This window comes from Gorilla gorilla, chromosome 9 (assembly GCF_029281585.2).
Source record: "Gorilla gorilla gorilla isolate KB3781 chromosome 9, NHGRI_mGorGor1-v2.1_pri, whole genome shotgun sequence".
NCBI classification, from domain to species: domain Eukaryota; kingdom Metazoa; phylum Chordata; class Mammalia; order Primates; family Hominidae; genus Gorilla; species Gorilla gorilla.
The window spans coordinates 52,254,699-52,278,635 of record NC_073233.2 but is presented as its reverse complement, the minus strand read 5'-3'; the positions used below and the strand labels follow the sequence as shown (position 1 = coordinate 52,278,635).

Genomic DNA, 23,937 nt, shown 5'->3' with positions numbered 1-23,937 from the left:
TCCAGGTTCCTGGCAGGGCAAGCCTTGGTGGGCACAGGATGCTGAGGCAGGCTCGTGGAGACGTGTTGTCTCCAGGACTTATAAAGGGAGGTGGCCACCGGGAAGTGAGTGCGGGAACAACATGCAGGGGGTGACGGGGCTGAAGGAACCGCCAGAACTTGTCAGCCTCGGGTACTCAGGACCAGGAGCATGAATGAGGCCACTGGAGGAGCCAGGGTTGGAAACAAGGGACTTCCCTCCCTGGGCCCCTCAGCTGTCAGAGGAGAGCGGCTGGGCCAGCCGGCAGGTTGGCCATCTCAAGCAACTGGATTACCAAAGCTCCAGAGCCCTGGGCTAGGCCCTCAGGTTCTGATACTACAGATCTGGGGTGGGGCCGGGGATTTTGTTTTGAAGGCTTGCCATGGTTCTGGTGAGCCAGGTTCGCACTGCAGGTATAAGTGGGCTGAGCCTGGCTGCCGAGTGGAGAACCACGAGCCAGCCAGAGGCCTTCTGGTGGCACCTGCAGCTGAGCCCAGGCCTGTGAGGAGACGGTGTCCAGTGCAGGGCCGAGCTGTACAGGCTCGCTGGGCGCCTACCAGGGGTCCAGGGCTGCAGATTCCAGTGAACAAAGCCCTCCCTGCCCTCCTGAAGCCTGCACTTGAGGGGCAGGTCGAGAGCTCTGCCACCATATGTCTGGAAGCCCTCCATCCAGCCTCAGGCCGCTGTAAGTTGCAGGGAGTGGAGAGGGAAAGGCCCTGAGCTGGGGACACAGGGAGCCTGCACACTCCCTGTCACGTAGACCCTGAGACGGGCAGGGCTGAGAGAGCCACTCTGGGCTCCTCAGCTGGCGGGACCTGCCCGGACCTCCTGCCATGCCAGCGGGGGTGGGGGGTGGGGGGGCTGTAGGAATGGCTGGGGCTCTGGGTGGTGAGGATCCCCTGCCCTCTTTGGAGGGCCTATGTCTGTAGGGTGTGTAATGGACTACATCACAGATGAGGAAACTCCGGCACACAGAGATGAAGTGACTTGTCCGGCTAGTAAGAGGCAAGGTCAGGACCTCAACTGAGATCTGACTCCACAGTGTGTGCTCTTATTCCTTGGGCAGCAACACTAGAACAAGATCGGGTTTGGCACCTATTAGCCAACAGCATCAACAAGAACAAAAACAAGCCTTAGGGGGGAGATTGCTGGCCCTGCGCCAGGGCAGGTGCTGACGCAGGCTTGGAATGAAGGCCCTTTGTGAGGTGGCCCTGGGAGCCGGCAACGGGTTCCGTCCTGCCAGGATAGGGACGACAGGAGCCAGGACCCGTGTAGGAGATGGTTCTCGCGATGCTAGAGGCTCAGCACCCCCGGGTTGGGCTCAGCCTCTTCCTCCACCTCATCCTGGCAGTGGCATTGCTTCGCTCCCAGCCTCTGAGGTGACTCCTGGGGCACAGAGGGGCAGGGGCACTTGGGCTGGATGGTGGAGGTGCTGCCCCTCCCCTCTCTGGAGTGGGGCTGGCCCTGGTACCCTGGGCGTTCGAGGGCTTGCTAAGTGCCCCCACACTGAGCCATCCCCCCATTCACAAGGAGGTGGCGGTGGCCTTCTGGGCCAGGGCCGAGCACCCCGACATCTCCCACAGGTCTCAGCGGTCTGTTCCTGAGGCATTTTCCGCCCCCCTGGAACTCTCACAGCCACTTTCCGGCCTGGTGGATGGTAGTATCTCTCTTGTCCCCTTCCCCTACCCCTCCCTGACAGTGGAGACGCCCCTAAGAGGTGCCCCAAGTCCAGCCTTCAGGGGCTTGTCATCCCAAACCACATCTGTTCAAGGGTGACTTCAGTTCCATCAGAGCCAGCTACCCCCTACCACCCATGCCCTCTTTTCTCTCTTTAGACTATGGCATCCTCCCCAAGCACCCATGGCCGCAAGGGCCTCGACCCCTCCTGTCTAGGGCCCAGCAGCGCAAGCGGGACGGGCCCGACCTTGCCGAGTATTACTACGATGCACACCTATGAGCCAAGGCCCTCATAAAGATACTATGTGTGACAAAGGCTTGGCTTTCCTGGGCTGGGAGCGAGACGGGGACGGGAGGGGTCCACGCAGATATATCCACTGCAGTCCAGACAGGAAATGGCACTTTAATAGTTGGGGCCAGGGTGACAGGACCAAGATGGGGCTGGCCTGTGTCAGTCAGGAAGCCTCCCTCTTCTGCTGGGACAGGGCCTCCTCCCCGCCTGAGGTCCTAGGCCTGCCACAGGCCACATGCCGGTGAGGTCAGTGGCAGGAGCCACCCAGAAGCCCCGCAGATGACGGAGCTGAGAACAGGGACTTCACCTCCACGTGTTGCCATTTCCTCACTGGAAAGTCCTTGGGAGGTGGCTGGGCTCAGCCTGAGCTCAGGGCTCTTCGGTGGGGGTTGGGGCAGGGGCAGGGCGGGCACTTGCAGGTGGCACAGGCTTCATCAAGGCAGGACACGGGCTTCATCAAGGCAGGAGCCACAGCGCCCGAGCCCTGGCAGGGGAGGTAAGGCCCAGGATGGGGCAGGACCGTGTGCTCCTGGAACGGACATCCTTCTCTGCCAGAGACCTGCTCCCCAAGCCCTGTCCCTCCCAATCCCCAGGCAGCCCACTCTGCCCTCCATAGATGAATCTAATCCCATATATTACAATAAACTGCATTTGCCTCTCCCCATTGCCCCACCCTCCCCTACCCTGGGCCAGCGGCCCCCACTTCCTTGTCCTCTGGCGCTGGCAGGTGCCCCTCCTCAAGCAGTGCCACATCCTGTCAGCAGCCAGCTGTCCTGGCACTGGCCTGAGGGCTGGGGGACGCAGAGGGCGGGGCTGCACAGCTACTCCAGGTAGATATCTTCTGTGGGGCAGGTGTACTCCACAAACTGCTTGTAGAACTGCTGGAATGCTCTCCTAGAAGCCAGGGGACACACAGATGGCTCAGATCGCCACTGGCAGGGGAGGAACAGGATCCCGACCCAGGGTTTTCCCACTGGAGCCTTGGGGCCCAAGTGCAGCTCTGGTTCCTCTGGCTGGGGCCACTTGGCTCTGTTCTCTACAGAAGTGCCATCGCATTTCCCAGTAAGATGTCAGTTTAAGACATGGCCCAACAGCTACCAAGCTTGGAAGCTGCTCCTCAGGCTCACCCTGCCCCGCCACCCTCCCTCCAGGCCACCTGCACTGGGGTCCGGAGATAGTTCTCCAGAGCTGCGGGGGAAACCGAGGGGCAAAGCTGAGCACCAGGAAGCAGCCCCAGGGCCTGGGATTGGGCTGGGTGCTCAGCAGGATGTACACGTACCCCACGGACTCTGCCAGGGCTTTGGTGGAGTCTTCAGACACAAAGACGTGGCAGGCAAACCGGTGGTCGGCGGGGTGCTTGGTGATGAACCCAAAGTACCTGCAGGGACAGGTCTGTCTGTGCTGAGACGGGGGCTCGGCCCACACCCACCCACCTCAAGGCTGCAGACCACCCGTGCCTCCTCCACTGCCATCCCACCCCCACTTACTTGTTGTTCTTTGGATGATATCCGCAGAAAGAGATGTTTTTTAACTGGAAAAAGTGGCTACATTTATTCCCCTACAGGAGGGAGAAAAGATAGCAAGAGGGCGGTCACCTGGCCTGCAGTGAGGGTGACAGGAGATGGCCTCTTCATCGCAAGTCTTGGGGGAGGGCTTGGGGCCATGGAAGGAAGGGGCTGGGTTGGAAGAAGTCACCTTGGCCTCCTGGGAGTCATCGGCCTTGACGCCTATCTTCACACCCCGCACGCTGATCTCCAGGACACAGCTGGAGGGCGGGTTAAAGTGCACGGTGAGCCGGCGGGTGGTGGCAATCTACACGTGACGAATGGAGCCACATCAGCTGCTGTCTGTTCCTCTGCTGATCCCTCCTGTCCCAGGGCCTGAGCCCTTTACTGCCTCTAGACACCTGCGTCCCTCTGCCCCAGGGATCCATCCAAGGGAGGAGAAGGGAGAGGGCTCAGGTACCTTTTGCATAGCAGCACAGAGGACGTCATTGCCCTTGTGATAGGGAACCTGGACTGAGCCCAGGAACTTCACCCGGAACTGGTCCACCCAGTCACTGTTTTTGGCCAGGGCTGGAAAGCAAGCGTGAATTGAGGAGGGGCAGAAACAGCAGGAGGGAGCTGAGCAGCCAAGTGAAGGAGGGCAGGTGAGGCACGGGGAATGGCAGAGCCCACAGAGGCTGCCACAATCCCTGGCTGCCCAACTTGGCCGGGCCTCACTTTGCTCGATTGTGAAAAGGACCTAAAATCACTTCCACTCAGCCCCCCACCTGGCTGGCTGAGATCTGGAGTACACGTTCACCCAGCAGCAAGTTGGGGCAGACAGATGTGGTGGCTGGGGGCACAGGCCAGGGAGGGAACACTACCTGCCATGTGCTCGGGCTCCTTGGTGACCTCGATGGCGTAATAGGCAGGAAAGACGCCCCGGGCACCAGTGCGCATGTTGTAGGCCTCGTACCAGTAGTCTTCAGCCTGGAGCTCCACTAGCAGAGGGTCATCCACTTCCAGCTCAAGTTCGTCTTCGTGTCGAGGCACAAACCTGTCCCCAGCAAGGACAGGTGAGAAATTTGGCACCAAGGCCTGTCCAGCCAGGCCTACTCTGGGGTATGGGAGCCACAGCAGCATTGTTATTTCAGTAAACATTTGCAAAAGCATCCTGTGCGCCTGTTGCAGTACTAACCCCAGGGGAGAGCAAGGTCAAGCAGACATGCATCTGCCATTGAGGAAACACAGGCCAAGGGAGGGTGCGGGCAGGGCCCCCTCTAAAATGGAGAGGCTGTGGGAAGTGCAGGCTTTTGTCTAGAGAAGGGTCAGGTGGGGTGTGGGCAAGCATCCTCCTGGTCACCCTCCTAGGTGCCCTGCCCCTGGCCAGACTAGGTGTACAGTTCTGGGATCCCTCACTGTAGTCATCCTCTTTGTCACCATACTCTGAGTCCCTAGAGAGTGGACACTGTCCTCCCAGGGCTGAGCGGATAAATGAATGCTGATGGCAGGGGTTAGGCTGAGGCCATGTAGGGGTGACAAGTAGAGGGTGGTGTGTGGCCCAAACTGCTGCCTGGCTAGGCCCAGTCAGCCCATGGCTCTCACCTGAATATGGCCCGGTGGGTCTGCTCCTGCTCCTCCCCATTGATGATGCAGGAGAACAGCCCGAAGGACTCGGCACCTGCAGGTGAGGGGGTGTGGCTGGATGGGGGCTCGCAGCTCTGATCCAGGTTTAGTGGGGCAGGTAGAAGCCTCAGTCCTAACCAGGTGGGGCCTGGGGTCGCCTCCCAGAACACTTTGCATTTTGGCTCTGCCCCCCCAGGGACCCCCCCCACCCCACTGCTTCCCCTTGCTGACTCACTGGAGGAGCGGGAGCGGCCACTCATGAAGACGTTCAAGAACTTCTTGGAGAAATGGACGTCGGGTTCGTCAGGCGTGGAGTCCTCGGAGAGGCAGGCAGGGGGCTGGGGCCGGGGGGCCTCCTCATATTCCTCTCCGATGGCCGACTCATAGGGCGAGGAGACGGAGGCACAGTTGTCGTAGACGGTGGCAGAGTCACTCTCGTCACTGTAGTCTCCGAAGCACGGCCGCAGGCTCACCAGCTCCAGCTGTGCATGCTCATCTACCACCAGCGTGTACTTGACAGAGTCGTAGGACAGGGCGCTGGTGTCCGAGCTCAGAGAGGCCCGTGGAGGTGGCGGCGGCTCCCCCAGGCTCCCCCGCCACCCTCCGCCTGGGGGCTCAGCCCGCTCTGGGGACGACAGGCAGTTGAAGCCCTCCTCCTCTTCACTGATGGAGGGGTGCGGCCGCCCTGCCGTGGAGGGGTAGGCGGCAGGGTCTGGATCGGAGCTGACCGACATCCGGCTCTCAGTGGGCGGCAGGAAGGCGGAGGTGGGCTCTGCAGGGTCTGGGGGCCTCTGCACTGGGGTCAGGTAGATCTCCTCAGTGGCCTCTAGTCGCACATCGGCCTGGTAGTGGATTCGGTCTCGATGCGAGTGGCCCCGACCCCCAGGCGGGGCAGCAGGGGCACCACCCGGAGGTGCCATCTGGGTGGCTGTGCTGCGGCGGCAAGGGCTGTCGGTGGAGGTGCCTCGATCTGTGGTGGGGGCGGGGCTGCTCTGGGGGGGCAGCTCATCGCTCAGGCAGATGTGTTCATGCGGTGGTGTCTGCTCCCCTGGAGAGCAGGCAGGTCATGAAGGCAGGGGCTCTCTCCCAACTCCCAGCTACCTGCACCTGCCACTCTCAGCTTGGTGACACAGAAACCAAGACAAAGCCTCCCTGGGCAACAGGCCCTTCGCAGGCTCTGAGGCCAGTCAACTCACTCATGCCATCACTGATCTCAGCCCCTGGATGGGCTCGTGCAGGGATGTGGGTGGGCAGTTCACCTCTACTCAACCCTTTGGAGACTGTAGGGTTTGCTCTCTGTAGTGGGGACTGAGTCAGGGCAGGCGGAGGTCCAGGTAAGAAAGAGGGCCCTGACTTACCTGTCTTCAGGGGTGAGGATGATCGAGACACCCGATCCTGCCAACTGTGCTTTTTGCCCAGAGAATTATTATTCAGTGTGTCCTGTGCAGGGAACAAAAGGCTCTTGTGATGGAAGTGGTCAACAGTGCCCGGCACAGGGAGGCCCCGGCCCTGCCCCCTCAGGCCATCCCTAGGGCCATTTGCTGTGTCCACCCTGCCTCCACTGTCAAAGGCCTCACTCGTAACTCTCCTCTGGAGCAGGCAGGAAGGGTGGCAAGTCACATCCAGGCCTGCCGGCTCTGGATGGCCCTCCGCCTTGCTCAGGGAAGCTGGCCAACCCTCAGGGAGATGCTCTTATCAGCCTTAACAAAGGTGGTGATGGCCAATGTGTGTGGTGGCAAGAGGGGGAGGAGGCGGGGGAGAAGAGAAGCAGGAGCTCTCTGGAGACACAGTCAGACCCCCAGTCCCAGGTACTGAGGGTTACTTGGAAAATGCTCAAATCCAGCCCAAGTCAGAGACAGGTGACTCTCTGCTCTGGAGCTTGGGAAGTTATGGCCTAGAAGGGGTGAGGACCTTCTGGTAGAGCCTGGAAAAAGCACAAGGAAGGGTCTCCCCAGCAGCTGGCCTGGGGGACCAGGATGAATCATCCCAGTGACAAATTCATAACAGAGTTTTCCTGCACCCCCCACCACAGTGGCACGTGACTGAGGAGTGACAGATGCAGTTGTCAGCAGCCCTCCTTCCTGGATCTCCTGGGCTGCCCATTCTACATTCTCAGCCCCAGGACCCCTCCCCACAATGCCCACACGGGGCTCCCTCCACTCCACGAAGGCTCCCTCCCCTGGGAGCTCTCTCCCAAGCCCTCACGTTCCTGAGCCGGGCTGCCAAAAGCCATTCACAGGATCCTGGGAAAGGGACCAAGCCTTTCCCTGCAGCCCCAGCCGCCCCACCTCCCAGGAGCTCCTTGCCTGCACCGCTCCCAATGGGCTTGGAAGACAAAGGGCCACAGCCAGCTCCCCCAACCCTATTCAACTCTCCTTGGCATCCAGCCACCCTCCCAGGGGCCCTAGGTCCCCAACTTAGCCAAGCAGCTCCATCTCCCATTCCTCTACCCTGCCTTCTGGGAATTCACAGCTGCCCAGATCTCAAACTGGCTGTGGCCCCTGAGCTTCCCATCCCCACCTCGCCACGATCTCCCATGGCCTCCCCCACGATGACCATTTCAGATGCCCTTTTCTCCAGGCCCTGCTCCTGCCCCACTTTCACCAGGAGCCCCATACCCTAAAGGAGAAACCCTGTCACAGCCTGAGGTCCCATGCTCCAAACCCTTCGAACCCCTCAAAGCCTCATTCTCTTAATTCCCTACTCCTCTCCTAACCCCAGTCCTTCCCTCCTTCAATCCCGCCTCAAGGCTCCAAGCCCGGCCAGCTGGACTCAGCCCCCTCTTCGTAAGGATGGTTCTGCCCGCTCCTCGGATCCCAACACCGGGAGCGAGCCACCGCGGCCCCTATGCAGGCGCTGTCCCCAGGCACTGGACCCGTGGGTGCCCCTTCCCGCTGCAGCCCCTCTGCGCTCCCCCTCACATCTCCGCGGCGGCCCAGGGCGCCGCCCCCCGCGTTGGCGCCTCACCTGAGACCGCGGCACCTGCGGAAAGAGGTTGAGCGTGGTGGGCCGCTTGGGCCGGTAAGTGTCCCCGCTGCCCGGGCCCTGGCTCTGGCCTTGGCTCTGGCCCTGGCCGCGGGACGCCGGCTCCTGGCCGGACTCGGCCTTGGGCGGCCCCGCTCCCGGCCGCCGGGCCGCGCGCTCCTCGTCGTCGTCCTCCTCGTCGTCCTCGGCCCCGGGAGTGTCCCCCGTCGCGTCGATCAGGTCCATCTGCAGCATCTCCGCCTGCAACCGGCTCCCCGCGCCGCCGCCGCCCGCAGAGAGCAGCCCGGCGCGCGGGGGCTGCGCGGCGCACGGAGGGGCGTCAGGGGGCGGGGCCGGGGCGGGGCCGAGGCCGCTTGCACCGCCCCCCGCCCGGGCGAGTCCATTCTGCGGCGCGAAGGGGGCACAAGGGGAGCCGAGCAGGGGCCGCCGGAGACTGGGGCGCTCTCGCACGTCCCTCGCGAGGAAGCGCGAGGCCGCCGCCTCCCCGATCCAGCCGTGCCTCTGACGGCCTGCACCTCCCCACAGTCCCCACCCCGGACTCCTTGCGCCCTCCCGTTCCCCTGGCAACGGAAGGTGACCTCACCGGGGTTGTAAGCCGAGCCCAGAGTGAAGTCACCGCTGTTGCTATGGGGACTCAGTGGTCGCCAAGGAGTTCGGGGTGGGGTGGGCAAGGGATGGGGGTTGGGGAAATAGTATTTGAAGGGGTCTTGAGGAAAACTGGAAAAACTGAGGCTCAGCCAAGCAAGGAACGGCGGAGACCTGAGAGGGATGGGAAGGAGACACCGAGGGGGAGGGGCGAGCGGGGGCCCGGAACCAAGGCGGTGGCAGCCGCGCCCTAAGCCAGCCGGCCCGGGCCCCTCCAGCCCTATGATCGGTCCTCCACGAGCCTGCCTTGAGGATGCAGAGCCCCATCCTAGCTCCAGTTCTGCCGCCAACTCCCTGGCACCTTGGACAGGTCCCCTGATCCTTCAGGCCCCCTCATCAGTTGAGTGGGGATAACACTACTGCCTCCCAGCCTCCAAGAGAGCTGAGTATTCACTGGAACGTGTGTGAAGCCCGCTGGAGCTTGTCTGAGGCCCCTTAGGGGCACACCTCTGGCCAGTAGTGTCTGGGGCCCCTGCCTAGCTCGGAGGCAACCCTCTCCAAGGCTCTGCTGGTGCAGTTGGGGGAGAGGGCAGGGTGAGAGTCCAGAACAGGTGCCTGACCTCTGAGAAGCTAAGTCAGGGCCCTGAGACCATTCCCCAAATCTAGAGGCCTCTGCCTCTTCCTGGCCTGGCCAGAGAGTGGAAGGTTGGGGTACTGGGGACTAGGGGATTATCCTCACCCCTTGGTTTCCTCTTGCAGAGCTTACTGAGTCTTGCAGAGCTTACTGAGTCTCTGGGAGTAGCAGGAGGTCAACACAGAGACAGGCACTCCCTACCCAAGGCACACCTCATGCTCCTATGGTAACCACTCTCCTGACACCATATCTGGCTACCCGCCCTCTTGGGGGCTCAGAGGAGCTCTGGGCTGTAAAACGTAGCCCTGTGCTCTGTCCTCCATTTCCTGGCAAGCCGGCCCCTTCTTCCTGTTCTGAAAAGACATAGTTGGGATCCCCATCTGACCCCAGTTACCCAGGTGCTGGGGACCTCCTGGCAGCATTCAGATCTTTAGTGACAGGAGAGAGCCATCTTCCCTATGACAAAGCCAAGGGGCCCAAACCAGCAGCAATGCTGGGCAAACCCCTCAGTGGGGGCCTTTAGGACTATGGGCCGGAGAGGGTCTGGGAGGCCGCGTGGTGCCATCTGTCTGGTGTAATAGCAGCCAGCAGCCACAGGAGCTATTCCAGGGGTGCCTTGGCTGTTTCTTCCTGCCCTAAAGCACTGCAGATTCCACCAGACTCCACCCTGTCTGCCTCAGGCCCTCTGCCAGGGCTGCTCCCAAAAGGATTCAGGGGTAGCCCTGAGTCTCCCTTAAGTCTGGTCCTAATTGTTACTGCCCTAGGTCTCAAGACTTCCTGGCCTCTCTCATCTTGTGGGCAGTTGAAGGAGCTACTTCCTGTCTCAGTCCCCGACAGCAGTAATGATAATAATACCAAATAAAATTCTGATTGTACACTCAAGACGTGCCAAGCAGTATACCTATGTTTCTTGCACATCATTTCATTTCATGAGGGTGCCAGCACAGACCTGAAACCCCCTTTGTCACTATGGGGATACCCTTACCCCTGTCCCTAGCCTTCCTGCCACCCCACTCAGGAGCTCCTGGGAGCTTGCCCTTACCCGTAAGGACAGGGTGTCTTTGCACTGTAAGCTGATGCCACACTCATCAGTGATCTCTGAGAGGTCTTCATCCTCAAACTCCTCCAGGCTGATGTCATGGGTGAGCCTGGTGGGGACAGGAAGCCAAAGTTACAACTCAGGGGCACTGCTATGCCTGCTCACATCTCCCTGTTACCTCTTGCAGGGGGCAGCCTCTTGAAGGCCAAACACAGCCCCCAGAGGACAGGATTTGGGGTCCATCTGTATCAATGCAGGGGGTGGTCAGCAGGCAGGGAAAGAGCGAGGGGCTTGTGCCAAAAGGCAGTCCTCCTAGGGTGGCAGTGGAAGAGGAGGCTCCAGGTCACTCTGGCTCCTCCCAGGGAGCTGTCATTCTGTTGCCAACCAGCAGGCAGTGCTTAGAAGGCCCAACTGGTCAGAGCCTCCTCCCAGGGTCAAGGCAGGTGCCAAGGCCAGTTCACATGGAGAATGTGGACTTGAGAAGAGCAGCCTGGAGTAGGGGAGCTCCCAGTGCAATCCCCACAGTAGCAAGACCCGAGGCGCCGGCAGCAGCCTCAGAGGAGTGCCCCACGCCCCAGCTCAGGAAGACTCATGCCCCTTGAGCCCAGGGAACAAGCGAAGGAAAATCTGGTGTCAATGTGGGTAGTTTCAGCCTATTCCAGAAAGGACTCCAGCCTCATGCTGTGCACTTGGTGATCTCATCTCTTCAACCACAAAATCTTCTCCTTATCCAGTGTAAGGACCCTGAGTAAGGACCCTGAACAGGAGGATGCACAGATGGGGTCAGGAAAAGGCCCAGGTGGGACCAGAGGTGTTACAACCTCAGGAGACAGCTCAGAGCACCAGGGCACCAGAACACTAACCAGCTCCACTAGAACCCCCCTCTCCCTAGGCCAGCCCTGAGTCCCCACCTCAGAATGCAGGGCTGGGCCAGCCACTGCAAGGCAGCCTGTCTCTTGCTCACCTCTAGTCCTGGGCACTCTGCCTGGCTTGCTGGGGGGGTAGGGGGGGGGTAGAACATTTGGGAAGTTGGGGAGAATGTATGAGCCTTTTCCCAAATAAGTCCAAGAAATTGAGGCACAGAGCAAGGGAAACCCACTAGTTCAAGGTCACCCAGGAGAGATGGTGGCTTAGCCCCCAGGGGAACCTAGGAGGCCCAGACTCCCTGCCGCTCGCCTCATTCAGACCAGAGACGCTGAGCTCGACGGAGCTCACCCCAACTCGGTCTCCACCCCCGCCAGCCCCGGTAGCCCCTACCAGCGCTCCCATTGATCCTCCAACCAGCTGTCATTGTCTGGGCTCGAATCCATCTTCAGCACCAGCTGCATGGAGAGCCCTGCCCGGCCGGGGGGCTGCGGGGCCCCAGGGCTGCCCTCTCATGCCCGGAAGGGTGGGGGGGCCAGGGCTCAAGGCAGGGCTGGGGGCCTCTGGCCTCCACTGCTTGGGCCTGTCTTTCTGCGTCCTGCCTGCTGCAGAAGCCTGGGGAGCTCATTAAAAATAGATAGGCCGGGAGAGGAGGCTGCAGCTGCCGACCCGGGTCCCAGCCCCAGCTCTTCCCAGCGCAGCCCTCAGCTGCAGGCACCTTCCTCCCGGCTGGCCTGGCCCTTGCGCTGCTGCCGCTGTGGCCGCCTCCCTCACGGGATCAGGTTACTGCAATCAATGCCACTGGCTCCACCTGCCCTTCCAATGCCCCTGTCGGGGGCTGAGGTGGCCCCCCCTCCCTGGCCCAGGCTTGTAAGTAGATGGCAGAAATCGAGGATGTTTCCCCCTAAAAGCCAGCCCTTGGTTGGCTTTAAAGGGCCAGTGCCCCAGTCAGGGTGCCAGGTGGGAGATGAAGGGGGGGGGGGGCTTCCCAAACACCCCAAGAATGAACACTCGGTTTGCACTGCCATAGGCTCAGCACCCCCCAACCTCATCAGAGAGGCTTCTGTGGGCCCAGGCTGCATCCAAACTGGGTTTGATCTGGGCTGCCTCCTTCTGCAGCCAGGGCTTGAGCCTTCAGGACCCAGGAAGGCAGGGCCTATGGAAGCAGGAGGCACCAGAGCCACAGCTAAGGGCAGGCCGGTGTTTGGGCCCTTAGAGCAGAGCTGGAAGGGCTGCTGTGTGGTAATGAGCTTCCTCTCCCTTTGGAGTGACATAAACAGAACCTGGAGGCCCCTGGAGGGCACTGCACAGAGGGGTGGGGAATGGGGGCTGGATGGACAAGGTGCCCTGTAGGGTCACGTCTGACCTGCAGCCCAAGGGTGGTGGTTCCCCAGGCCATGGGGAGGGTGTGGCTGGCCAGCTGGGGTGGAAGTGGGGAGGAGGGCCTGGCCCAGAAGCCAGAGCAGCCCTCCTCTGTCTGGCCAGGGCAGGGTGGCATTTCTGGCTCAGGGACAAGAACCCAGTGGCCAGCACCAAGTAAGTGTTCAATTCACACTGGTTGCCCAGATGGTCACCGAGAAGGCCAGTGGTGCAAAAGGGAGCCCCTGGGACTCAGATGGCATGGGAGAGCTGCAGGACCGCTGACCCAGAGGTGCCCTGAAATGCCCCTGCTCTGCCAGTGACCTCTGCACATATATATATATATATATATATATATATTTTTTTTTTTTTTTTTTTTTTTTTTTTGAGACGGCCTTTCGCTCTGTCACCCAGGCTGGAGAGCAATGACATGATCTTGGCTCACCACAGCCTCCGCCACCTGGGTTCAAGTGATTCTCCTGCCTCAGCCTCTTCAGTAGCTGGGATTGCAGGTGTGCATCACCACACCTGGTTAATTTTTGTATTTTTAGTAGAGACAGGGTTTCACCATGTTGGCCAGGCTAGTCTTGAACTCCTGACCTCAGGTGATCTGCTCGCCTCGGCTTCCCAAAGTGCTGGGATTGCAGGCATGAGCCATGGTGCCCAGCCCCCCTGCACACATCTGTGTCTCCTCACACATGGCTCCTCTTCCTCACTGTCGAGCCCTAGTCCAGCTCCTGCCTCTGCCCTCCCAGATGTCCCCACTGGCCTGTCTGCCTCAGTCTCCCTATGCCTGCACCATCCCACTCCACCTGCCACTATCAGGCAAAACTGCCAGAAATGCCATCATCCCTCCCGCCCCACTTGGAACCCTCAAGGCTCTCCACTAGCAGCAGGTTCCTGTGCCTGCAGGCAAGGCCTCCAGCTCCATGCGTAGTCCGCGTGGGCACTGTGTCTCCCCAGTGCCAAACCCAGTGCTCAGACGGAGCACGTGGCAGACTCTCAAACCATGCTTGCTGGAAGAGTGCTCAGTTAAGCTCATTCCTCCAGGAAGCCCTCCCAGCCCTTGCATGTGGCTGATGTCACTACCTGCCTGGATGTACAGTAGTGTGTGCAGCAGACAGGGCCAGCCCTCCCTCAGAAACACCCACTTCCCACCCCCTGGCTGCTCCAAAGATGGATGGGGCCTGTATCCAGCACCCTGATTGATGACCCTATACTGTACCCAGCAGGTGATCAAGATCCCTTCCTCCCCTTGCTCCTGGAGGGCAGAGCTGGCGAGTTCATCCTGCATACACTGTGTCCTCAGCATGAGCCTGCCAGATGTCTGTCACAGGACAGCCTCTGCCTCCACCTGCTCCTCTTGAACTGCAGGCTGGAGCAGGGCCTGCAGGGTCTGGCTTAGACCTGGGTTAGAGGCTTCTCAGTTCAATTCTACACCCTCAACATCACCTGATATTCCCACTTCCTTGGATAATAGGTCTGGGTGGGGCAAGGACAGCAGCATTCTTCCTGTACAGCTGAGGGCACTGGGCTTTAATTGGGCAATGCTAGAAAGAATACTAGGCTGGGGGTCAGAGAACCTATGCCTAATCCCTGGCTCTACTGGGGTGGGTTAAGGGGGATGCTTTGTCTGACTTTTTAGGTGCCTCTCATAAGTAAGGCAGGATGGAAGAATGATCACCATATCAGGCTTGGAAGCAGGAGGCCTGAAATAAATCCTGACTCTTTCACATTGAAGCTGCCCCATCCTGGCCCCAACATTTATGCCATGCATCTCTTAATCCTCATTGCAACAACCTTGGGAGAGGGTTTGTTCCATTTTTCCCATTTTACAGATGAGGAACACTAAGGCTTAGACACAAAGGTGCCTTATGCTTCAGTTTCCCACATACAGGATGAAGCCACCAATCCCTGCCCACCCACCTCAGAGGGCTGGTGAGGGTTAGCAGAATGGAGTTTGTGTGAGTAGGAGGTCACTACCAAGGATCAAGGGGGACTGATTGGTCAAAGAGTACCCTGTGCAAGTCACCCCCCATCCAAGACTCTGCCCTTTCCTCTTTTCCAGGCACCAGATATTCTGGCCTCCCAGCTAAAACCTTGGGGGGTCCCTTTATGGAGAGAAGGCTAAACAGACACTTGGTCCCTGAAGGCTCATGGAAGGTCAATGTGGGGAAGGAAGGAGGGAAAGGAGGAGGGAGGAAAAGATGGAGGGGAGAAGGGAGGGGAAGAAGGGGAAAAGACGGCGGTTCCCTCCTGTCCCGCCTGATCCACCCTGCTCATGGCAGCCTTAGCACCAGGAGGCCTCCAAACTGAATCCTACGGCCCTCCGCAGGCCGGCCTCCCTCACCTCTGGGTCTGGAAGTTTCAGCAGTCTCCTGTAGAAGCAGCCCCTGCCCACCCATCAGACCTGCTTGTCTATCCTGGATGCTGTGATCCCTGAGACGTCATCCATATTAACGTTTGGTGGCTCTGAGCTGTGAGTTTGGTCTCTGGAGACCGCCCTGACCTTTCTACCTGAGGCCCTGTTCCTGCATTCACCTGATCCCTCCTACTCTGCTGCCTCAGTCCTTGCTTTTGGCCCCGCCAGCTCCTCACTGTTCTGGCCATACCAGCTCCTGCTCCCACCCCACCCTGAGCTGCACTTTCCTAAATGGCCCTGAACAAACATGCCTTTTGTGTTCTGATGTTGTCAGGCCCTTTTCCCCTGCCTTGCCGGGTCACATTTCCACCAACTGCAGTCCTGCCCTTTCTAACGGACTATTTCAGCTCCGTAGTAGGCTGAGTTAGAAGTGTATGTAAAGCAAAGGTTAAGTGGTAAAGTGCTGAGGCTTTAGCTGAGCAAGGCCGAATCTGAGCCAGGCATTGGCTGTTCGGATGTCATTCTTGGGCCTTTGCGTTCCTGGCTGTGCTGTGGTGAAGAGGTAAGGATGCCAGCTGATTGACCTTGGGTCCTGGCCACAATGCCCCACAAGCCTCTCTTGTGACAGAGGGCACGTGTGGTCCAGGGATCCAGCCTGCCTCTTTGCAGCCCTCTAAGTGCCGAGAACGAAGCTGGCTCCCAGTGAGTTCTCAGGACACCTGTTGACTGGCCGCTCAACCCTAAGTGGGTTCCCGATTTCCCTCTGGTTCCTCTACCAGCCACTCTCCACCAGGTAATGACAGCAAAGCTGACCTCTGAATTACAAATCTGGTCTGGTCACTCTTCCCAGCTCAAAGCCCTTTAATAGCTTCCCCTGGTCCTTAGGGGAAGGGGCCCAAATTCTCATCTGTGGCCTGAAGGCTCTGTAAAGCCTCCTTTCCCTCCAACCAGTATCATTTCCCCTCATTCCCCCCACCTCCCACCTTTATCTCCTCCTTCAATAGCGCAGCTCCCAAAGCAGTAGCATGGTCTCCTCTGCAAGCCTTCTCTGACCTCTGGGACCAAGCCAAACCGCCCTGCTATGGGCTCTTGGAGTCCCTCCTGGCTGTGGTTCTGTATCACTGTAATTTTACCTTTGGGTTATGCGGCCCGCGGTAGCCTCCCCTTGGAGTCAGTTAATCCATATGGGTGGGATCATATCTGTTTTGATCAACATGTGTGGTGCCTAATAGGTACTTAACAAATGCTGAATGAATTAACCACAGGTGTCCCAGGGCTCTCTGGATTTGCCTTGGAAATCTCTAAGTTAGTCCACTTTTCCAATCAACTTCCTGTGTCCCCACCTACACCGGAGTCTGGGCTAGGATGTCAGGTCCTCTGGGAAGATGGTGCTGGCTGAAACGGTGGGGTGGGGATGAGCCAGACCCAGCATCCCTCTCAGGCCCTCGCTCTACCCCCACCACCCAGCTCTGGGTGAACATGGGGTTGGGCTGGGTTTGTTCTTTGGGTCAGAATTCCCTTCCTGACCACCTCCATATGGGGGTCATCTCCAACGAAAACTGAATCCAACCAAAGAAATGAGCCCCGAGGGACAACCCCACTTGCGGTTATAACGTGTTTGATCTGTTTAAACATCTTCATGCCAATACATTGCAAGAACTCTGGGATCCAGTTGTTCGACTTTTGGGAAACTGCTTCGAGGAAACAATCCCACATTGTTTGGAGAAGAACCGTTACACACAGCATGTTCATTCCTCATCACAGCAAACAACTGAAAACACCTGTGTCACCCAGCACCAGGGGGCTGGTTCCATCGTGGCCATCAGCAGATGAAATGTGATGCAGTCTTTTGGAATCAACATTACAAAGTCTGTGTATTAAGGTGACAACTAATAAAATGAGCAAAAAGACAGCATATATGATCCAGTGGTCTCCCCAGGATGATATCGCACACAGGAAGAAACACTCACGTGGACACAGAGTTGTGAGATGGGGTAGAATCTGGGGCACTCTTTTCTCCTTTGCTCTCCTTCACAGACTTTCATCTTGGGTCATGCCAGCCTAGCGTGGGCTCCCCGTCTGCTGCTGGGCTGCCTGCCCTCCCCAGAGCTGCAAGTTTCCTGAGGGCAGGGTCATCATACTCACCTGGGCACTGACTCCCTACCTTTGCTCCAATCTATGCACAAAGCCCAAAACCCTGCACACCATAGGTGCTAAATCAGTGCCTATTAAAGAGGCACTGCAAGCAACATGACAGCAGGAGCCATGAGCTCTCCACTGGCATCTCCAGTGGCGGAACAAGGCGAAGCACCCAGAGACGCTCCTGCTATTTTGGAATGAATACAAGAGTGGGGCCAGGGAACAAAGATGGCATCATAGAATGGTTAAGAACTACGTGTGGATGGTGGCTGTGACCCAATTTGTGGGAACCATGGGGGCCCCAAGCTAGAAGTGTGTTGTGGCCCATTTCCAGCAATGCAGAGACGAACTTTAACGCTCTGCCATCAACGAGCTGGGGCTGAAATTCTGCCCTGGCCACTGCCGGGCTGTGTGAGGCAAGTCAACACTCTCTGCCGCCACATCAAAGGTCCATCAGGAGCCAGGCCAAGGCAGTACTGGGCATGAGGCAGCTCCAGCAGCACCTCCCCACCTCCACCGAAACATGGTTGGCTGAACAGGCCACTGGCCAGCCATCTTCCTGCCCTCTGCTCAGTCTCCCTGGGCAGTGATGTCCTCTCTGAGGCTTCAGTGGCCATCCCTCCAAACTCAGACTCCCAGGGTCTTTGGCCCCAGCCCTATCCTCTCCTCTGAGCTCCAGACCCAAAACTGACTGACTGTATGAATCCTCCAATTGGGTCCCCCAATGATCCCCAGTCTCAAATTCAGCAGGTCCCCACATGATTTTCACACCCTGCCCACCACCCTCTGGTCTCCCACTGGACACCCCACCCACCAAGGAGCCCCAGCATCATCCTAGACTCCTGCCTCCCCACTCCCTATTCTGTATCCCTCACCAAGCAGGCTAATCTGCCCCCTAACTCTTCCTCACACCCTGAACCTGTCCCTCCTTCTTACCAGCAGGATGGCTAGTCCCCTGGCCGCTCTCTACCCAGCACCCAGGTGATCCTCCTAGAGCAAGCTTGTCTAACCCATGGCCCATGGGTGCGTGAGCCTCAGGACGGCTCTGAATGCGGCCCAACACAAATTCATAAACTTTTTTGAAATATTATGAGATGTTTTTGTGTTTTAGCTCATCAGCTATCGTTAGTGTTAGTGTATTTTACGTGTGGCCCAAGACAATTCTTCTTCCAGTGTGGCCCAGGGAAGCCAAAAGATTGGACACCCCTGTCCTAGAGGATCTGTCTGACCCTGTCATTCCTTTCCTAACTCCCTGCCAGCTCCTTTGGCTGTTGGTGAAGAGGTCGGCATCCTCACATGGCCTACAAGTTCCTGCACATCCTGCTCTCCACCCTCCTGCCAGACTGGGCACCAGGCACCCTGCCCACCCGCTCTGGTCTCCGCCCTTCACTCCAGCGACACCCTTGGGTGATATTTTTATGCGTCCACCAGGCCTAAGCTGAAATGTCCCTGCCTCTGGGGGGCCTGTCCAGACCCGCTGAGCCTGGGTCCCTTGACCTGAGCCATCATCACACCGACCAGCCCAGCTGTAAAGCCGTCTGTCTGTCTGTCTCCCTTCTACAACACCAAGAGCATGATGGCCAGGCCCACGTCCGGGCCTTTGCAGTGTTTCCCTGGTGACCTAGGCGAAGTGCAAATGTTTGTTGAGTGAATGAAGGAAGAAGCCTCTCGGTGGCCCCATCTCTCATCCCTGAGGCAGGGTGCTGGGGCAGATGGCAACCATCCAGGCAGCCATGGCCTGGCTCTGTCCCAGCTTTGCCACTAATTTGCTGTGTGCTCTTGGGGGAGCCACTCGCCCTCTCTTGTTTCCTCATAAGGGGAGGGAGCTGGTTGGACGAGCTGGTCTCTAAGGTCTCTCAGATCCATGATTCCCCTTCTACACACCCCAGACAGGCCGCTCGCTCCCTTCTTGCCCATGAAACCCCCTTTGTCTCTGCTGTTCCTCCCATGTGAACTGTCCTTCTGCCCCTCCTCTTTGTCCCACCTACCCAGCGCCAATGTCTCCACTGTGTAAATTTCTAAATTCTCTTTTCTAGAGTTTTCTTTATAATGAACATGTATCACTTTAATTTTGAATTTTCTTTTATTATTTTGTAAGACACAAAAGTAACCTATACTCATTATAAAATAAGAAGTCAAATACAGGTGAGCAGCCCTAATCCAAAAACCTGAAATCTGAAATGCTCCAAAATCCTAAATGTTTGAGCACCAACATAACAGCACAGGCTGTAAATTCCACACCTGACTCCACATGACAGGTTGTAATCAAAACTTTGTTTCATGCACACAGTTATTTAAACTATTGTATAAAATTACCTTTAGACTACATGTATAAGATATATAAGAAAAAATCAATTTCATTTTTAGACTTGGGTTCCCATCCCCAAGCTATTTCGTTATGCATATGCAAATATTCCAAAATCCAAAAAAAGTAGAAATCTGAAACACTTCTGGTCCAAAGCATGTCAGATAAGGCATACTCAACCTGTAATATAAAAGTATGACACTGGGCATGGTGGCTCACGCCTGTAATTCCAGCACTTTGGGAGGCTGAGATGGGTGGATCACCTGAGGTCAGGAGTTCAAGACCAGCCTGGCCAACATGTTGAAACCCCGTCTCTACTAAAAATACAAAAATTAGCCAGGTGTGGTGGTGGGCACCTGTAATCCCAGCTACTTGGGAAGCTGAGGCAGGAGAACCGCTTGAACCCAGAATACAGAGGTTGAAGTGAGCCTAGATCATGCCACTGCACTCCAACCTCCAGCCTGGGCAACAGAGTGCGACTCTGTCTCAAAAAAAAAAAAAAGTATGTAAAATAAGAAGTAAAAATCCCTCACCCCATACCATACCCAAAGGTAACCAACCACTATAAACAGCTGGAGCTATAATCAGAACAAAAATTAACATGTATTTAACCTACTACAAACAAACGAATGCTCCCACCCCTTCAGGTCAGGTCCACATGCTCGCCCCCTCCGCACATGCTCTTCCAGTACTCCAGGGCTCTTTCTTTTTGGGGTGGCTCTGACATCAGACTGCCTGCCACTTACAAGCTCTGCCACTTAACCTAACCTCCCTCTGCCTCAGTTTCTTCATGCAAGTGTGGATAATAACAATGCTCTGTTGATACAGTTATTGCGAGGAGTAAATACTCTTGCACATAGGAAACTCTTAGAATGGTGCCTGGGCGAACTGAGTGCCTTCCAAATGTCAGCGCTTACCACTGTTATTGAGTAACTATCCTGTGCTGAGCAATGGGGATACCAAAGTTTGGGTACAGACCCCCTTTATTTTCTGGGAGCTGACACTGGCACTGGGGGTCAAGGCGCCTGTGTGTGTGTGCACACACACAGCCCTGCCTACAGGCGGCTCTCCTCAGCCCTTGAAACACTCAACACATGTTATCTCATCTGATTCTTAGGACCATCCTGAGCAGGGGCCAGTGCTGGCATCTCAGAGGCTCAGAGGGCTTAAGTGCCCAGTGTCAGGGCACACAGGTAAGAAGGGCCAGCCAGGATTCAAACCCAGGCCAGTTGGATATATGACTCCACCAAAGAGCCACAAGAAAGCACTATCTACCCACCCAGGGTTAAGTGGAGCCTGGCCAAGCACAGTGAGAGGCGGGCCAGGAGAAAGGGCAGTGGGGGCTTTGGGAGCAGCAGGACAGGCCGGCAGGGCCTGAGACACTGACGCTTATTATTCCCACGCACTGGCCTTGTCTCCGCAGCCAGGCCACCATGTCCTGGAGTGCTGGCCCACACCTCAACCTCGTGGCCTACTGCCACCCTTGTCCCACATGCCGCAGAGCTGGCCACACATTCACTGGCTGGTGTCTGCTTCCTCAGTTCCTCTCATTAAAGCATCTATGACACCTGGGGAAGCAGGTCGAGGAAGAAAAGCTGCCCACTGTGACAGAGGCAGGGCTAGGAGGTAGAGTGGACTGAACACGCACAGACCTGGGTCCCAGTGTAGCCTTAGCCTCTGACTATTTTGTAGTCCCCAGATGAGCCACCCTGCCTTTGTTAATCTCAATCACCTTATCTATAAAATGGGCAGATCATTACCCTCTCTTGGGGCAGTTATGAGGGTTAAAGGAGGGGCCTTGGGAAGACACTCTGGACAGCAGCGAGCCGTAGTGTTGTCTGCTAGTGTGGGGGCTGACACTTGTTGAACACTGACCTGATGCGCTTTTTCTCCTTTCCAGGCAAGAATCAATATTAATTAGCCCACTTAACAGATAGCACCCAGAGACGACAAAAACCTGCCTGGGTCATGCAGTTAGAAAGTAGTGGAGCTAGGATTTGAACGCAGGTCCCTCTAAGCCCCATGTGCTTCCACTGCAGAGGCCTCCAGGTGGGGAGGCAGTATTTGCATGGAGGCCTCATGCACCATGCCAGGTGGAGTCTCAGACCTCAGTCTAAGGCATTATCAGAGAGCTGCAGCCCTGGAGCCTTCAGGCCTGGCCTCCTCCATCTGGCCCTCTCTGGTCCTCCCAGCTCAGCCCAGGGCCTCGGGGAAGGTTTCTGAGTTTGATGATGCCATTAGAGATCCCCAGGGGTCTCTGCCCACCTGAGGACCTGGGAACCAGTGACCCCTTGCTCCCAGGAGGGGCTGGCACCACAGCCCAGCTGCAGCCTGGCTGGGGTGGTGCCCCAGGAGAGGGGAAGGCGCCAGTTCTTGAGATGGGGAAACACTGGGGTATGTCTAAGCCTCCCTCTCTAGGCCGGGAGCAGTGACTTCGGCCTCTTCCTCCCCACCAACTAGGGTTCAGAATTACGGGGGAGGTACATCTATTCCTCCTCCACACAACACTCACCCCTCACTTCTCTGAAATGCATCGGGCCTAACACGAGATTGGGGGGTGGGGGTGGTGGAATGGGAGCTCAGGTCAGGGTTCTGGGTATTTACCCCAACAGGGATCCCCCTCGACACCCTCGCTGGCCCTGGCTACTCCCGAGCCGAGCCGACTTCCCTTCCCGCAGCCGGGCCTAGGATTCCCCTGGTTGAGGCTGAGCCTTCAGCGCCCGCCCTGAGAGACACACCTGCCTAGGTCGGTGCTGCCCAATCCAGAGAGGGGCCCGGCCACGCCAGGCCTGGCAGGTAGGCCCATCTGGCCAGGCAGGGCTCGGGGAGGGGCTCAAAACATCCTCCTCCCAGCGCCAACAATGTCGTTGCTCCAGGAAACTGCGACCCGCGCCCCTCCAGGCTGTTCCCAGCTCTATTCAGAAATCTTCGGACTGGGCACAGGCTAAGATGCAGCCTGCCTGCCCGCTGCGGGATCGCAACCCCGACCCCAGACCCTGCCGCAGCCCGGAGGTTGGGGAGAATGAGGCCTCCGCGCCCCCTCCTCCAATTCCAGCGCAGACCTCCCAGCCTAGGACCAGGAATGGCGGAGGGAACAGCCTCGTGAACATGCAACGGCTACCAGTCCGGACTTGAGGCTGGCGGGGCTTCTGGTGGGGGCGGGGGGGCTCTGTCCCGGGAAGAGACCCCATTCCCACGCAGCCCTTTCGTTCCCGGGTTCCCGAGGTTCTGGGGTGGGGGGCGGGCAGGGCAGCCAAGGCGGCTCAGTCCCCGCTGAAGGGCGAGGCGCGCGGCGGCCGGGGACTCTCACCTGAAATTGGGAGGCGAAGCGATGTGCAGCCCCAGGAACGGGGAGGCGGCAGGCGGGGACGCGGCCCCCCCGCCCAGGCCGCCGCTTTCTCGCTCCGCCATTCTCGGGCACAGCCCTGGCCATCCGGGCGGAGCGCGGCGCGGAGGAGGCGGCGGCTGCGAAGGAGGCGGAGGCGCGGCGAGAGGGCAGCCGCCGCCGCGGGGTTCGGGCTAGGCGGGCGCACCTGTGTCTGGCAGGGCGCGGCACAGCACCGCGCACGGCCCGCGGGACTGGCGAGAGCGCCCCGCGCGCGCCCCGGGGACCCGGCCGGGGTCTGGCGCGCCCCGCCCAGGCCCCGCCCCCACCCCGCCAGCCCCGCCCCCGGGGATGGCGCTCTCCGCGGTGCTGAAGCCACGGACCCCGCGGCCCTGGGCTTGGTTCAGCCCCGCCCTAAATCCGACATCGACTCTCCTCCACCCCGTGGCCGGTGTGGGCTTTGTCCTTCCGGTTGGGCTTAGTGCCCGGGTATCAGATGACTAATGGCAGGACACTGGACCCCAAGGTCCAGGTTGGCCCCCCGCAGCAGAGACCAAGAAGGCAGGCGGAAAAGGAGGGTCGTGGAGGAAGGCAGAGAAAGGACAGGATGTCAGTGGGCTCTTAAAGCGTACAGGTTTGGAGTCAGGTGGTGTGAATTCACTGGCTCCACAAGTGACTGGGCAGCGGGGCCTTGCATTAGTGACTTCAGAGCACTAAGGTTTGGTCTTCTTATCTGTGAAATGGGACAATAGCGGTTCCTCTCATGGTTGTTGTGAGAATGTAACGTAACACAAATGTGTTGCCTGAGACCCAGAAACACTCCACCTCCTGCGCTGGGATCCAGGCCTCACCCCAGTCCTGTCCCTTTACTTTGAGGGGACCCTCCCAAAGACTCTCCCTAGAGGCTGTCTTCTCTAAAGATTGACCCAAATCTCTCTTCAGCCCCAAACAGCTACTCGTGGTGAATTGAGCCCTCCGGGCTTCTCGGTCTCTCGCCAGGACCTTCCCAGCATTCTCCTTCTTAGCGCCTCAATTGCATTTCCTGCAGAGCACCCCTCTTCTGCACCCACAGACACACATTCTAAGACTTGGCGCCTTTCCCTCTGCTCCCACTGTTGACTTCTTGGGATCATTTTGGTTGTTTCTGTTCCCTCTGGCACCTCCATCCCTGCTAGGCTTTGGCCATGGCTTCTTCCTCATTGTCTCTCCCTCGAGAGGGTGTTATTCCTGGGCTTCCAGGTCT

At 58.3% G+C, this 23,937-nt stretch overlaps 2 protein-coding genes across 3 annotated transcripts; one reads left to right on the top strand and one right to left on the bottom strand.

The window, feature by feature from the left end:
- The first annotated feature begins 911 nt into the window (after positions 1–911).
- Positions 912–1,987, top strand: FREY1 (Frey regulator of sperm-oocyte fusion 1). The gene is made up of 3 exons (XM_004050999.4): positions 912–1,397; positions 1,602–1,675; positions 1,854–1,987. The coding sequence occupies exons 1-3, from the start codon at positions 1,297–1,299 to the stop codon at positions 1,973–1,975; spliced, it is 297 nt and encodes a 98-aa protein (XP_004051047.1). The 5' UTR covers positions 912–1,296; the 3' UTR covers positions 1,976–1,987.
- Positions 1,988–2,078: 91 nt separating this feature from the next.
- MAPK8IP1 (mitogen-activated protein kinase 8 interacting protein 1) lies at positions 2,079–23,001 on the bottom strand. 2 transcript variants are annotated; one of them, XM_031016242.3, is made up of 12 exons: positions 22,680–23,001; positions 10,344–10,449; positions 8,065–8,379; positions 6,456–6,537; positions 5,333–6,145; positions 5,077–5,152; positions 4,356–4,528; positions 3,953–4,062; positions 3,683–3,799; positions 3,475–3,545; positions 3,267–3,365; positions 2,079–2,881 (listed from the first exon to the last, which is right to left on the bottom strand). In XM_031016242.3, the coding sequence occupies exons 1-12, from the start codon at positions 22,778–22,780 to the stop codon at positions 2,809–2,811; spliced, it is 2,136 nt and encodes a 711-aa protein (XP_030872102.3). In that variant the 5' UTR covers positions 22,781–23,001; the 3' UTR covers positions 2,079–2,808. The 2 variants fall into 2 exon arrangements, with proteins under 2 accessions (XP_030872102.3, XP_030872103.3); XM_031016243.3 differs by lacking the exon at positions 22,680–23,001 and adding an exon at positions 11,598–11,969.
- Between the last annotated feature and the right edge of the window lie 936 nt (positions 23,002–23,937).

Coding starts and splice junctions, on each gene's coding strand:
- MAPK8IP1 (XM_031016242.3), bottom strand. CDS start 22,780: ATGGCGGAGCGAGAAAGCGGCGGCCTGGGCGGGGGGGCCGCGTCCCCG. Junction 10,450..22,679: donor GCTTCGCCTCCCAATTTCAG/GTGAGAGTCCCC, acceptor TGTCCCCACCAG/GCTCACCCATGACATCAGCC. Junction 6,538..8,064: donor CGCAGGTGCCGCGGTCTCAG/GTGAGGCGCCAA, acceptor TTCCCTGCACAG/GACACACTGAATAATAATTC.
- FREY1 (XM_004050999.4), top strand. CDS start 1,297: ATGGTTCTCGCGATGCTAGAGGCTCAGCACCCCCGGGTTGGGCTCAGC. Junction 1,398..1,601: donor CTTCGCTCCCAGCCTCTGAG/GTGACTCCTGGG, acceptor CATCTCCCACAG/GTCTCAGCGGTCTGTTCCTG. Junction 1,676..1,853: donor ACTTTCCGGCCTGGTGGATG/GTAGTATCTCTC, acceptor TTCTCTCTTTAG/ACTATGGCATCCTCCCCAAG.